The 16,036-nt window shown below is 37.8% G+C and overlaps 1 protein-coding gene across 7 annotated transcripts in view; it reads right to left on the bottom strand.

Annotated features, from left to right (window-relative positions):
• Window positions 1-16,036, bottom strand: part of KLHL5 (kelch like family member 5) — a 57,793-nt gene that overhangs the window by 5,260 nt on the left and 36,497 nt on the right. For all 7 annotated transcript variants that reach the window (XM_089525102.1, XM_089525104.1, XM_089525103.1 and 4 more), the window contains 6 exons: window positions 15,738-15,874; window positions 11,632-11,828; window positions 7,035-7,247; window positions 4,191-4,377; window positions 3,173-3,397; window positions 1,444-1,606 (listed from right to left, as the gene is read on the bottom strand). In XM_089525102.1, the coding sequence (XP_089381228.1) occupies window positions 1,444-1,606; window positions 3,173-3,397; window positions 4,191-4,377; window positions 7,035-7,247; window positions 11,632-11,828; window positions 15,738-15,874 (1,122 nt within the window). The remainder of the gene's footprint in view (window positions 1-1,443; window positions 1,607-3,172; window positions 3,398-4,190; window positions 4,378-7,034; window positions 7,248-11,631; window positions 11,829-15,737; window positions 15,875-16,036) is intronic.

Raw genomic sequence — 16,036 nt, 5'->3', positions numbered from 1 at the left:
CTATTTATGAAAGAGTATGTCTCACCTGTTTTCTGATTTTGCTTATATATTACAGCCTCCCCAGCAATTGTTCGGTAACAATTTGTTAAAGAATACTTACATTTCAATTCATTTGTACTTCAGCAAGTGGTGCAGTTTGTCCCTGGCTGCTGCACTACTTTTAAGAGTAAGAATTAAGTACCAGCTGTGGAATGCGGTGATTTAGAAGTATTTTGACCGACCTATGTCCAACGAAACCATTTCTTGATCTTTCTGCTTTCCCTGCATATCCCATTATAGTGGGTGTGAGAAAAGTGTAAGTATGTGCTCCATGTGGCCCTCCAAGGCTATTTTGAGTCTCCAACTTTTCTACAATTACTTATTTTCACTTAAAATGTGGCGCTTGACATTTAGGAAGCATGGAGGAAATTTAATTATTTTTGCCCTCTCAAGTTGTTTTGGTCCTGGGGTGAAGAGCTTTATTCAAAAGCAACAGTGAATGCTGGCCTACTTTCCAGTTTGCTAACAGCCCAGTCGGGAAAAACAGATGACAAAATTGCCTCCTAGAAGGTGTAGGGAGACTTCTGAGTTTTAAAATGAAAAAAGAATTCAAAATATAGGGAGGAATGGCCTAGCAAGGTCTGGTGAAGGGCATATGTTGCCCCCAGACCTCCTATATCACTGAAACGGGTATTTCCTATTTCTAAATAAACAAAGATGGACAAAAGGACAATCAAAACCCATGAAGCAAATGGTTAGTAAAGTCAAGAGAAATGACTATACAGGAACTATTCAGGGAGATAGGTTTCCTGGTATATTAGAACCTAAATTGAGTGACTATTTCCAACTAAAGTAGATCCACTGAATCAATCACTAAATGATTTGGCAAATTTTTTGCAAATCCTACTGTTGTTAAGTGGGATTAACTACTGAATTTAGCCCTAGGTGTTCTGGTAATCTGATATATTTCTCAAGTAGAAAAAAAGTGCATTTGTGATTTTATCCCCCTCCACAAAAATGAATGAAACTGTCATTCTCTTCATATAATAAAATTTCTTCAGCCACCATGCTACAGAAAATAGATAGCAATGTTTAGTTTTCAAGATCTTCATCACCTACTATCAAGTTTGCAGCTAAAAATATATAGGTATGATTTATGCCAAATTTCTTAGAACCATTGCATGGCAAGTGAAATTGTGTCTATGGTTCTGAAACTATTTAAGTCCCTGGAGCAATCAATACTAAGGATAAAATGAACATGACAGATTTCCTAATGCCTACTGAATAAATTAAAAGGCAATGGATTAGACTATAAAATATGCATGCAAACCAGCACTCAGAATCTTCGCACTCTGTCCTAGATGTTCTCAGGTTCCTAAATTTTATGTACACAATTAAATATATTATTAGTTCCTGAGTAAAATCTTATGGGCCATTAGACTTTATTTCTGTTATTCTACTTACTTTCCACTTAATACTGCTACCCCCACTGTACTCCTTGGAGTTGACATGCTAGCCACAAAGTTCCATTGTCGTGCTTGTGGATCCCATCTTTCTACAGTGTTCAGGTAGCTCCAGCCATCATGTCCTCCTACAGCATACATAGGACCTTCCAACACTGCCACACCTTAAAACAAAACACATACTGTTCGAACGTGAAAGTGTCCAATTGTGTATCATATATAGAAGTGTTTTGAAAACTTGCTACCTTTCAGAAACCCTCTCCTCATTAACTTTTCTGATCCATGGAACAAGAGATTCTGTGGAAGATTCTGAGATACAAGACAACCTCAAATGACACATTAGTAAAACTAGTGGGATGAGTCCTAAAATATGTTCAGCATTTTGCTGGCCCATTCTTCATTACATTGTATAATTATAATATGTTCGTTAGAATTTTTATTTGTGAACTGCCTTGGGTCCCTTTCAAGGGACAAAGGTGGCATAGAAATCAAATAAATAAATAATAAATAATATGGAGCATAATGATGGTGAATAAACTTTTTTCCATGTTCCTTGTTCAGGACTCACTGGAACACCATTTGAAAGCTACAAGGAAAGCACTGAGTCATGATGGATGAACACATAAATAATAAATAATAAATTGTTTATTTATTAACTGCTTTTCCCAGGATCAAAGCGGTGTACAAGTGTCAGTAAAGACAGTCAGTAAAAACAGTACCACAATTCACATATTAAAAATACACATTAAAACGAATTAAATCCAAAAGCATAGTTAAAAACATACAGTAATAATGTTAAAATCATGAGTATCAATACATCAAAGTCAATAGGGGAAAGATAATCTTAGAAGGAATTGGGAGGGTAGGCTTGTAGGAAGAGGTGGGGTTTTAATGCCTTTTTAAAGGCTTCTACTGTTCCACTCAGGCAGATCCCTTCAGGTAAGGCATTCCACAGAGAAGGCGCTACTGCCATAAAGGCCTTTTGTTGAGTAGTCGCCAATCTCACCTTAGGGTGATTGAGTAACAGTTTTCCTGTAGTCCTGAGAGTGCGGGGAGGATTATGCAGGGAGAGGCGTTCCCACAAGTAACCCAGGCCCAAGCCATTTAGGGCTTTAAAGGTGATAACCAACACTTTGTACTGGGACCGGAAATGAATTGGTAGCCAGTGAAGAGATTTTAAAACAGGTGTTATATGGTCGGACCTCGCTGTCATTGCCTTCCTCTGAGGCTGAGAGCGTATGAATTGCCTAAGACCACTCAATGGGTTTCCATGGTCAAGTAGGATTTGAATCTTGGCCTCCCATAGTTCTAGTCCAACATTCAAACCAGTACCCCACACTGGCTCTTTTCCACTACCCTATGCTGCAGAGCTTTTCTATGTCCAAATAAATATGTCATCCTGAGCAGAGCAGTCCTTATTATTGAGGGATCTGACTCTAACTATCCCATTTTAAAAAATATTTCTAAACAGTAGGCCCCCCCCCCCCCCCACACTCCCTGAATATATTCCTACAGGACTTTTTACTCTGGCACCTGAAAGAAGCAGCATTAACAGAGGAGATCATTTTTAAAATACAAAAGTGTCTGACTTCTGCCTATTCCATATTGTCTGCTGAGCAATACAGATACAAAGAACATCATGCTGCCACCCTATCAAAGTGTTTACTTGAAATGGGCTGACCACAACAAAGCTATTGTTTTAAGAAAGCTATGAGCAAAAATACACATACCAAGTCCATGCCGATGAGTGGACATAGGAGGCATCACACTCCAAGTTTTTGTTTTGGGATTGTAGCACTCCACGGTATTCAATGTTTTCAATCCATCTCTACCACCAACAACGTATAACTTATCATCTAACACTGCTACTCCAAACTGCAGTCGTCTCCCATTCATATTTGCTACAGGAGTCCACATATTGGTACGGAGATCATACTTTTCGATACTTGTTGCTCCTTAGCAATAGCATAAAATAATATTTGAAAAGATCAATACTTAATATTTAATGCAAATAAAACAGGTTTGGGGCTTCACTGGAAAGTGATAGGTAATCTGGCTATCAATGTCTCTAAAAATTTTATTCAAAAACATATATACCAAAGATGCAGTATTAATTTATTCCAACACACATACACATATGAGTTGCATCAGAATCTCTTTCAACAGCAATTTTACAAATAAGAAAGTTTTATGGTGCATTTACTAAATGTACTTCTGGGCCAAATCCAAATGGGATATTGCAAACAATTTAAGAACCAACATTAGATCAAATCTAATGACTGTTGAATCAAAAGATCTGTTTTGTTTTTTATGAATGTATGTCTCAAATCTCTTTAACATTTCTATAATTAATTCTTCATAAAATATTAAGGGCTAACTTAAGTAATGAAAATATGCTCCTTCCCATGGATTCCAGGTTGCTTTTTAAAAAGTGCATTTATTTTGTTGATAATCATCTTATTAATGCAATCCATGTACATTTCAAAATACAGCTGGAAAGCTGTTCCAGAGGTCAGAGTAAGCTGTGTTGGTGACATTATGAACACTAGCCAGTAGACATTCTTCACGGCCAGCCTTTTTCTCTGGTTAAACTGAAACATACTGCAAATTCATTTTTCAAATATTTTCCCAGAAACAAAAATAAAATAAAATAAAAGATTACTGGCAAGGTGAAAACTAAGATGACACCATGACTTTAACAATGATATATCTGCTTCCACTCCTACTATAGACATGCTAAACTAATACCTTTAGTTGCATCCATGCCTCCAACTGCAAACAACACACCAACAGTAGATTTTCTAGGTTTTGTACGGGGACTTTGTAACATTGGTCTTCTCTCTGGCAATAAGTGGTACTTCATTGCTTCCATAATAAGTTTTTGACATTCAATGTCATCTCTGAAGAGTGCATTATTTTCCAGATCTGCCAAAAACTAGAACAGATGGATAGAATGTGCTGAATTGTTAAACAGGTATAAATCAGCAGGAACATACTGGTCATAAAATGCCAAAGCCTCTGCCAGGAATTAATAGTGATAATACAGATATATGTATCAACTAACCTGTAATCAATACAGATAATAAATATTTATGTGACAGTCAGAGCCTATCTGGACAAGACAATAGAGATAAGCTGATCACAGCATGTCCAAGACATAATCCTCTGCAACAGAAAGGTGTCATTTGCTCTCATAAGTGAAATGTCGGTGTACATACTTCTACTACTATTTGCATCTTTTATAAGTGCACACAGTGTCTGAGATCCTACAAAGATTTGCAGAACCCAAGAGTTCTGTATGCAGAAATCCACTGTTGAACTGCACTGTGTCCTCTATTTTTAGCGGGGTAATTTTGAAAGCCCCTCTGAAAGGCAATTCTGTAGCTGCTGGTGAACAGGGAGAGATCAGAGAAGCACTTGGCTATGTTCCCATAATCAGACACATTTGTTGTTATTAGATGCCTTCAAGCTGACTTCGAATCATGGCGACTCTGTGGATGAGACATCTCCAAGACCCCCTATCCTCTGCCTCTCTGCTCAGGTCCCACAGGCTCAGGCCCATGGTCTCCCTCATTGAGTCCAGTCATCTAGCTTGCAATCTTCCTCTTCTTCTGCTCCCTTCCACTTTTCCTACCATCATTTGCCTTTTCTAATGACGCTTTCCTTTTCACGGTGTGACTAAAGTACCACAACCTTAATTTAGTCATCATGGCTTCCAGGGTGAGTTAGTACTTGATCTGTTCAAGGATCCATTTTTTCTGTCTTTTTGGCCATCCACGGCATCCTCAGGACTTTTCTCTAGCACCACATCTCTAATGAGTTGATTTTCTTTTTATCTGCTTTCTTTAGTGTCCACCTCTCACATCCACACATGGTGATGGGGAATACAGTGGCTTGGATGGTCCTAACTTTAGTATTCAATGTTATGTCTTTGCACTTTAGGATCTTTTCTAGTTCTTTCATAGCTGCCCTTCCTAGTCCTATTCTTCCGATTTCTTGTCTGCAGTCTCCATTCTGATCAATGTCTGATCCAAGCCATGGGAATTCTTTGAGTATTTCTATTTCATTGTTATCTAGAATGAATTTATTTAGTTCTTCCATTATCGTTAATTTTGTTAGATGCATACTGGGAACATATTTTGCCAAGATCTGCCATGGTCCTCCAGAGGTTGCAGCAGATGGTATCATGAGTTATCTGCCACCAAGAGCATTTTTTTCATTTGAATTGGCTTTTAAAAATTGTGTTAATGTATCCATATTATTATCCTCTTTGAAAAAGGGATCATCTGAAGCACAGGGTTGTGGTTGACTGTGGTAATCAAAATATAACTAAGCAGTAGGTCCATCTGGCTGATATGGGAGGGAGGAGGGGTGGAATTCATGCCAAAATCTTCAGTTATGGAATATTCTTCCTTTGGTGGCCTAGTCAGCACTGGTGTTTCTGCCACACCAAGTCAAATCCTTTATTAAAGCCTTTGGGGCCTAACTTACTCTATTCAGTTTATGCATATGCTATGGTTCGCATTATTTTAAATCATTTAACAGGTTTTAAATTGACTTTAAGTGAGAAATGGTTTAATATATTTTTAGCTTTTTAAAATTACTGTTATTGTTATCTATTCTCCAAAGTTGATTTTATTATACTCTTCCCTGAGATTCCTCGATAAAGCCCAAAGAACCAGAACAAAAAACAGCAACAGTGTACAAGAATGCAAAGATATATTACAGTAATGTATGTAAATGCAAAAATACATTGCAACTATTATGACAAATAAATTATCATATTAAGGATAACAGTGTATGTGCATGTGCTATCTCAATATGATTACAATACAGTACTATTTCAGTATACTAATGCATAACTTGCTTCCATTTAGGCTTATATACACAGAAAACAAACATACAGTATTATCTATATTGTGGTTATACGAATAAATCTCATATCCCAACAACAAATGTTTTTATTCTCTAAAATGGTCTTTTTGTATAATACTTGCTAGCTAGTATTAGCAATATTATAGGAAAAGACCGTTATAGAGAATAAAAACATCTGTTGTTGGGACAGGAAATTTATTTGCATAACTATGATATAAGTAACATTGTATGTTTCCCTTTCTAAGTAAATATACTTTTAAATGGAATTAGTTTAATAATACTGTAAAAATAATGAGATAGCACATGCATATGTATGGGCACCTTAATATGATAATTTATTTGACATAACAGTTGCAATATACTTTTGCATTTACATACATTACTGCTGTGTTTTGTTTTGGTTCTTTGGGTTTCTGCTGAGATAAGTGTTGGATATAGTGGTATTCTTGGATAAAGGGCAGGATATAAATATTTTAACAAATTAAAAAAACAGAATAGCTCTAAAAGATCTAAAGCGAAACTGCACAGGAACAGAATCCATATGTATCATGCCAAGGCCAGAAGAAAGACTACTAATCTGAAGCCCCAATTTCAATGTGTAACTTAGACAACATTTGCAAACTGTTTAGGTAGGAGAACCAAGAGATATTACTTTAAAATACTGATCATTAGCTGGAAGAAAACAAATGAACAGCTGTACTGGTTGCAGTCCTTTACCTGTGGTGCAAGTAGTGGCAGTCTGATGTATGCCAAGAGTTTACTGAGATCTTTCTTTCTTTGCTCCAAATCATGTCTCACCCATGTAGTCAACGCATTGAGGATGGTCTCTTCATTAGGAATATTCATGTCATCACTTGCTAAAAGTTTTGCAATTTCAGTGGCAGGTAATAATAAAAATTCTTGGTTTCTGATTACTTCCATGAAATGCTCCTAAAAGGTTCAAAACACACATTAAAAACAACAACAACAAGTTACCACAATGTTTGGCTTAAATGGACTAAAGATCAGGAACCTGTGAAATTTAACTGTGGACCAATACATGAGATCCAGCCTTCACTTTGTGCAACCAAGGAAACATCCACATTCAAAGGCTACACTTTGGGAACTGCCATTTTTGTCATCTCTCATCCTCATCCCTTTCTTACTGATGCCTTGCTTCATCAGAGAGCCACAAAAAGAATAATTGGAAAAGGAGTTCAGAAAACTATAAATGCCCTTCTTATACACGGATTTTTTATACATGGATTTAAGCAACCACGGTTTGAAAATGTTCAAAAAAAGTATAAATTTCATATATCCAACCTTGATTTTTCATTTTTTTATAAGGGACACCATTTTGCTATGTCATTATATTTAATGGGACTTGAGCATACACAGATTTTGTTATACACGGGAGATCTTGGAACCAAATCCCAGCGTATAACAAGGGTCCACTGTATAGACTTTAAAAGTCTGTAAATTATACAAGCACATACTGTAAGCTTCGTTTGACAAAATGTAGTCTGTTCTTGCTAGTTTTTTGCTTCTCAAAATGTAATAAATAAACCTTATTTCTTAAAACAATTTAATGCAAAACAAGTATTTAACATACCACATAGTGTTTAAATACAGAAGTAATATCCATTTGTAAGCTGAAGTGACAGAGTGCTCTTTTACAGATCCTTCCAGCCCTACTGTATGAAATAACACTATGCCAAGAAATTCTTTTAATGCATTGATTAGAGAAAAGCCTGTTTCTTTATGGGAATCCTTGGAAATTATTCATTCAAAGATATATTAAACTAAGAAATACCCAGTTCCTGGGAGCACTGAGAAATTATCCGAATTCTGTATAAAGCTGTGTTAATTTAAAATTACATATGGGTTGCATAGCTGAACTCATCACAAAGTCTTTATTAAAATCAGTCAACACAAGTATTAAAAGAAGGTATTTTTAAAGAAAATTGATACAGTACTTTAGGTACATGTATCTTAAAGTCCTACACTAGAGGTATGGACCCTCAGGCCTTGGGGCTGAATCCAGCCCTACGGGATATCCTTTCTCTCTGGTATCACCTTTTGATGCGTTTCCCAAATTTTGTATTGGATTTCCCCATTCTTAATGGTTGGAATTCTTCTTGTAAGATTTAATTACTGGAAGTAAAAGATTAAAGCTAGAGTATGCTGGTATTTTTGTTCCTTTTGTCTTTGGCCCTGACCATCACTGAAATGTGACCCCTAAAAACCTTTTTGAAACTGAATTTGGCCCTGTGGTTGAAAATGGTTTCCAGTCTTTGTTCTCCATATTAAATTGTACTGATAAGACTGAATATGAACCAGATGCAATGAAACTGTGAAGGTCAGTTCAAATTTACTATATAGGTTAATACTAATCACAGCCACATTTCAAAAGCCGTCAGGAGAAGCAACATGATGCAGAGATGCACATATGTTCAAGCCTTGTGCTTTTTCTGAACTTGCCACTATTTGCAACACAACACATACTTCATTGTTTTTAATAAGCTACAGAGTTTAATTGTGGGTAGGTACCCTGAAGTCATATTACAGTACTTTTAAAGAATGAACATCAAATGGCTGCCGTTTTAGTGTTAACATTTCTCTTCCTTTCAAGCAGCTTTTAAGCAAATGAAATTAGTAGGGGATTTATTCTAATTGAAGATTCAATCGGACTACACATTTCTGTCGTGTTTCCATGGCAACTTTCATTTCAAACCAAAGTAGATTCTTCCGTATTACTCATTATTACTAAAATTCAATTTCATGTCTCTGTTGGAGCTAAGCAACATAAAAAAGAGGCCATGGGAAGAATTCATTTACCACAACTAATTACTTTGGAAATAACATTTTAAAATCCATCTAATTTAAATTTTATTCACATCAAACTATTAAAGACCAGAATGGTGTCACTGTTTTATTTCAGTGTCAATAGCTTCAAGAAAGTGATTTCAGCGACCATAGCTTCAAGGAACTATTGGAAGACATCTCAATAACTTCTCAAGTGCTTAATAGACGGGGAAACGAGGCATCAATAATATACAAAAGGAACAAGACAAATGATCGGGAATGCGTGGGAAGAACAGAAAGAATGGCTTGCAGACAAAGTTACTAAGGTGAAATTTCTAGCACACCAACAACAATTAATAATATTTATTTGGTTGTAATATTGTTGATTTTGCTGTTGTTTTGCCAGAGATGGAGAATATATTACCTCTCAGTTGCTTCTGAAATTAAACTCTCATCAGCCCTAGCCAGGAAAGCTAATAGTGAAAAATAAGGGAAATTGAAGTCCGGCAAATGCTGAGGGCATGTGGTCATTTCTCTCTTCACCCCTAGGCAGGCTGTGTTGTTATATTTGGGTGCATAGGGAGTGACACCAATTTACTTCAGGCTCCCATTTTGGCTGATTTCTGGCCTTTTTTGTTGGGGGGGGGGGGGGCTGGGGATGGAGGCTGTGTAGGAAAGGGAAGCAAATGACCAAATTTGTGGCTGATTTTGGGTTGATTTGGTCAGTTTTCTCATGAAAAATCACCTGAAAACTGGCAAAACATGTAAAAAAAATTGGATCTGTGCGCTTTCGGTGTGTAGTTTGGGGTCACAAGAGCCTCATATAGCCCACAGGCTGCATTTTACTCCCTCCTAGTCTGGGGAAATCTAAGACTGATAGAAAGTGAGCAAATCCTCTCAATATGGATTCTGAATTCACACAGATAATATATGTAAACTGTATTTTGTTGTTGTGTGTCCTCAGGTTATTTCCAACTTATAGTGACCCTAAGGTGAAAATATTACAGGGTTTTCTTGGTCAAGCAGGAATATGAACCCTGATCTCCAGAGTCATAATCCAAGGCTGAAACCACTACAGAATACTGGCTCTCAGTAAGCTGTATAAAATCCTGCTTTCTTTCATCTTCCCTTCTGTGTTGGCAAAGAGGTAGTGGCAGACCATATTACCTCAATTTGAATGATTTGTACTTGGAAACTGTGACAGCAGATTATGCCTAAAATATGCAGATGAATTCTAGGCGTCACCATAAATTATTTATTTATGTGTCATCTGAATGCCATGCCCCCAAAGTGGCCAGAAGCCACCCCTTTTGGCCCATCTTCTTTGGGCCTTCACCATGTATCTACCAAGCCATGAGAACATCTAGGACTAATTTATATTGTTTAATAATAATGTATCATAAGAATATGAGACAAAAGTCATGGCAGAACATTGCATGCAATCAGCTTGTAAAAATTAGCTCTAAAACTAATACAACTGTAGCTAATATACTAATTTTTGACACCATCATCTTGAAGAGTTTTATCATTCATTGTGTAAGTAGTCAAAGCAGTTCATATACCTCATCTCTGTAATCATTACAGTAGCTCTGAAAGGTCAGTCAGTTTTATTATCTTCATATTATACAAGGAAAGAATGGGCAGAGAGCTGCTTAACTGAGGTTGAATAGTTCATGGCAGAGCCAGCATTTGTACTGGCAGCTTCCACCTACTAATATCTATCTATCAAGTACAGTCAGCACTCCTTATCCATGGATTTTTTTGTGTCCACAGATTCAAGCATCCACAGCTTGAAAATATTCCAAAAAAAAGTATAAATTCCAAATAGCAAGCCTTGATTTTCCATTTTATGTAAGGGACACCAATTTACTATGCCCTTGTCTTTAATGGGACTTGAGCATTCACAGATTTTGTTATCCACTGGGGGTCCTGGAACCAACCCCCAGTGGATAACAAGGCCCCACTTTTCTTGCTTCCAGCATGGGATCCAAGGTGGCTCATTTAAAAATACAGTATAGCTAAATAAATAAATAAATACAAAGGTTAAATCAGTGAAACCAAGCTTCTATTTAAAAACATGAGCAAAAATGCAAGCTAAAAGCAATTTTAAAAGCACATTTACATCATAATAGAAACATCTCTCTCCCCATTAAAAGCTCTATCTGCAGCAGCAACATATTAATAACCAAGTGCGTCTCTAAGTGCCAGTGGAAAGACAGCAGGGAAGGGTCCAACCAAGGAAGGGCGTTCCAGAACCTGGGAGCATCCACCAAGAAAGCTCTCTGTTGTATCCTCACCAAATGTCCCTGTTATGGTGGTGGGACTGAGAGAAAGCTCTCCCCTGACTGATCTTAAAGAATGTTCATGCAGGGACATAAGATCTCCCTATATGATCTTAAATGTACACAATTCCACCCATCCAAAGACCAGATTCTGTGATACAGGAAACGATTTGTATCCTCCCTCCTGTAACCTTTGATATGAAAAAGCACTGGAATAAACAGACCAGATGCATATATAAACAACCTACCATGGTGTAATTGTGAGCCACTTTGTGCAGATCTGTGCAACCCTGTGCATCAGCAAAGGAGCGGATTCCAAGGCAATTAGATGGATGAAGCTGTTTCATTAAGAACTTACAGCAAGCTTCTACAACTTGAGAGAGCTGTAGAATACAAGCTGTAGATAGCAGGCACTCAATATTATCTTCTTTTAATTCAAGGCGACCTAAAGTAGTTTGAAAAAGATGAAGTCTTAGGAAATAATACTATCATAAGTAGACTCCAATTAGATCAGATCAAGTGCTCATCCAGCCTGGCCTCCCATTTCCAAAAGTATGCCAACAAATGTTTCCAGGAAGACTGCAAGTTTGGAATGAAGTAACACTCATCACTTTTAAAACACACACACACACAAAATCATCTGGCACTCAGAGTTCCCTCCTTCTAAACATGAAGTCAGAGTTTTGAAAAGTTTGGACTGCAAAAATGTTTTTGGACTACAACTCTTACAAGCTCCAGCCACCATGGCTGAGATTCCTGGGAGCATTAGTCCCAAAAAGAAAAGAAAAGAAAAGAAAAGATAATGAAACAAGACTTCATATAGTGACCATGGCTAACAATCAATTACAGACATTTTCTCAGTGAATTATCTAATTCATTTTAAACCAAGCAATGTTGAGGCTGACACCACGTTAATGGCTCTGAATTTTGTAAATCATGTTTCTTTTGTTTTCATAAATATATTGTCAATTAGCTTCGTTTGGAGAACTCACATGCTAGAATATTAAGAAGAAAAACAAAAACTTTCCAGGTTGGACCCAGACTAGAAATGGAACTTCCACTCCACTGAAAACAATGGAAAAAGACACCCAAGATACAGTCGACTATAAATTGACCTCATGTATAAGTCAAGGGCAGGTTTTGGAGCAAAAGTTATGGAATTTGACATGACCTGTGGATAAGTCAAGGTTAAACTTTTGGGCTCAGCATGGTCCTGCTTTGCCACCCGCTTGCCCTTGTTTGTCTGCACCTGGCCCGCTTACATCCTCAAAGAAGGTGGAGAGGAGGAGGAGGAAGAGAGAAGTGAGTTGGCTGCAAATAACTGAGAACAGGCAGACAAGCAGTGACAGAGACTGCCCTTCTTCCTCCTCTGCTTCCTGGTCCTCTTCTTGGGAGAAAGCTGGGTGGTGGTGGAGTCTTGAGGGGCAAACTTTCACCCTCTTCCTCCCCGGCCACCTGGCACTCTTCTTGGGAGAAAGCCACCTGGCAGAGGAGCCTAGAGGACATTCCTCTGTCGTCTGGCCCTCCTCAGCCTTCTGTCCCTCTCCTCAAATAAATGCTGGGTGGTGAAGGAACACTGAAGAGTGAGAGTTTGTCCATCCTCCTCCTCTGCCCAGCTTTACTGCATTGACCCATGTATAAGTTGACCCAGTTTTTTGGGGTGACTTTTTGGCATAACATTTTTGCCTTACACATGAGTAACTTCTATTAATTTCAATGGCAGTTACATTCAACCAGCTTAGTGTGAATTCAACCTGCTCTCTCGTCCAGCCATTTCTAAACTATAAAATATATAGGGTAGGAAGAATGGTAGTTCCAAAGAAGAAAGCAGAGGCTAAGGAAGCCAGATAGGCAGATGGTGAAAAAGATAAAGCACTTTGAAGGTGTGGACCGGCTAACAGACAACTGATCTGCAGTTCCAAAGTTGTCTCTTAGACAACTGATTTTTATTTCTGTGTTAGTTTGGCCTTCAACTGATTAATGTGTGCCTGAATGTTTTCTATGTGAGCTGATGGCTTTCATAGAGAAAAGGGCCCTATTCGTTCTCAAGCTGGACAATCGTCTTTTGTAAATGAAGGAAGCCTCAAATGTGTTAGGCCCTTTTCATAAGCTGCCAGGTTCTTTCCTTCCAGCAGGAACCTCTCTTTAGAATAAAAGTGGGGTGAAAGGAAGGCAAAAGTGCTTGCCCACTTTCCAGCTTACAGGCCTCTTACTTTAAAGTGTGCCCTTTAAGAGATTTTGGACTTCAGAGGTCTGGACTGTTGTATTACTTCATCCAGGAGTGAGGCTGACCCTGGCAGACCAGAAGGAAAGTTCTTCAGGAGGCCAGAGATCTGTGCTTTTTGCTGTTGTCCCTTCTTTCTGTCTTGGTGCTTTGTTTTTTGACCTATGCATAGCATGTTATATCCTATGCTGTGGTTGCCAGTTATGAAGCCAAGGGGTTTTCCTCCTCTCCATAACTGGTAGCAGTTTTGCCTCCCTCACAGCAAATGTTAACACCATATATATAAAGTCACCCCAAATATATATACATATTTGTTAATACCAAATTGTTAACACCAACTGTTACACGTGTGTGTGTGTGTGTGTGTGTGTGTATGTATATGTATGTGTGTGTGTATATATATATGTATATAAATGTATGTATATAAAATCTAGTTTGAGACCACTTTAACTGCCTGGCTCAGTGCTAGGGGATTCTGTATGATATTTAGCCTTCTCTGTTCAAGAGTTCTGGAGCCGCAATAAACTACAATACCCAGGATTCCCTAGCACTGAGCCCGGGCAATTAAAGTGGTCTCAAACTGGATCGTTTCTGCAGTATGTTTTAGACATAAGTTTCTCTTCAGGGCCTAAATATCCTAACGGTATCAGTTTCTGTAAGATCTTGGAAACTAAAAAGGTTCAGGCCTGGTTAGTATTTGGATGGGAGACCATCAATTAATAGAAAGTGCTGTTGCCTATATTTCAGACAAAGGAACTGCCAAAACCACATTTGAGTATTTCTTGCCTAAGAAAACTCTTTAGAAATTCATGGGGTCGCCTTAAGTTGGCATGAGTCTTGAAGGCGCGCACACACACACACACACACACACACACACACTTCTTATCTACAGTTAGTATCTCACAATTAAGACTTGGGTAGTGAGGCATAGACCATCACCAAATGACATCACTTTGGCTTTTTCCTAGAGAGATGGAAATTATAGACCAGTTTAGTTTTGGGGACTAAGCACTTGCACATGCAGGCAAGTACGGCCCACAGATCTGCCATTTTAGACACCTACTGTCTTAAAGTTCTTGCCCCAGACAGGTGCCAGATCCTTTGTGATTCTTGTTCCCTCTACTTCCATATTAACAGAATCTGTAGCTGATATAGTACTGCTCTGTGTAGTTCTCATTCTTCTGCTTCTTTACATCATTCTAGTCAAGGATGCAAAACTGCTCCCATGCCTTGACAATTTTGCTTATGATTTCCCATGCCTTTTCCAACTGCACAATATCCTTGTTGAGATGGAGCAACCTGAAATGCACCCAGTATTCCAAATGCTGCATAGATTAATATCACAAGTTATATGACCAGGCAGTTTCATTTCACTCTATTTCCTAACAATCCCTGAAATGCAGTTTCACTGCTATTTACAATAGCTGCATTTGGATAAGATTAAAAGCTTTATTTTTTGAATTTGTTTTTAATCTGTTTTTAAAGAATGCTTTATTTCTGTTCTGTTTTTGTGTTGTGACTTTAATGCACACTCTTAGTGGAAAGGAAAGGAATTTATAAAGAAAAGAAAAGAATCAGTCAGACAAACAGAAGCTTAACTATCAAGGAACCTTGTCATACTCTTCTCTATAAGAGCCTGTAAGAAAGCCAGAATGTCTTCAGTTAGCTATAGTTTCCTGTTAAGTTCAAGCCACAAAATTATGGTTATCAACTTGAAATTATATACAAGTCACATGATACAGCTTCATATTGAGGCTTGTGAGAAGCCATTAACTCAACCCATTACTTCATCCAACCATATTGGATGGTTTGCTCAAAGAAAAGAACAAAGAGACTGCATATGAAGCTCATTCATATCTTGTTGTGCAGAGACATACAACCAGAGGGTTGTTGCTGTCAGCAATTTATCCACCCCAATCACACCACTCCTTCCTTAGTGAATCACAGCTAGTTCAAGTTACAAGAAATATGAATATGTGAAGCTGAGATTTCACCAAGCAAAAAAGGGAAGGGGAAAGCCTCTGAATTGCATATACGAAGTACTCCTCAACCTCTGAGTATCATGATGGAATTAGGTTAATAGTAACCTAATACCAGACACTAGATTACTTTACCAGCCACTTTCATTACCTGTATATGCATATTGCACCAAAGCCAACAATGCATTTGGGTCCACACCTTCCATTTTGATTTCTTCTTGTCTTGCCTCTCTTACATCATTAGTAAACATGGCTGCAAAGTAGTCTGAGACAGAAGACAACACCAATCTGTGACAACATGAAAGGGAAGAGTCAGTTTAACATGTTTTTATCTCCTTATTATTTTCTCTTGAAGGAAGCCTACTTCAAATTTAATTAACAATTTCATTATTGACTCTCTCTACAAAACAATGTTTGTCAATCTTAATTTTTCCAGTGCATTACAGTTTT

This window comes from Sceloporus occidentalis, unplaced genomic scaffold (genome assembly GCF_023333645.1).
Source record: "Sceloporus occidentalis isolate IW3139 unplaced genomic scaffold, rSceOcc1.0.p SCAF_5, whole genome shotgun sequence".
Lineage (NCBI taxonomy): Eukaryota > Metazoa > Chordata > Lepidosauria > Squamata > Phrynosomatidae > Sceloporus > Sceloporus occidentalis.
Note: the sequence above shows the minus strand (reverse complement) of the source record. Positions and strands in the feature narration are given on the sequence as shown.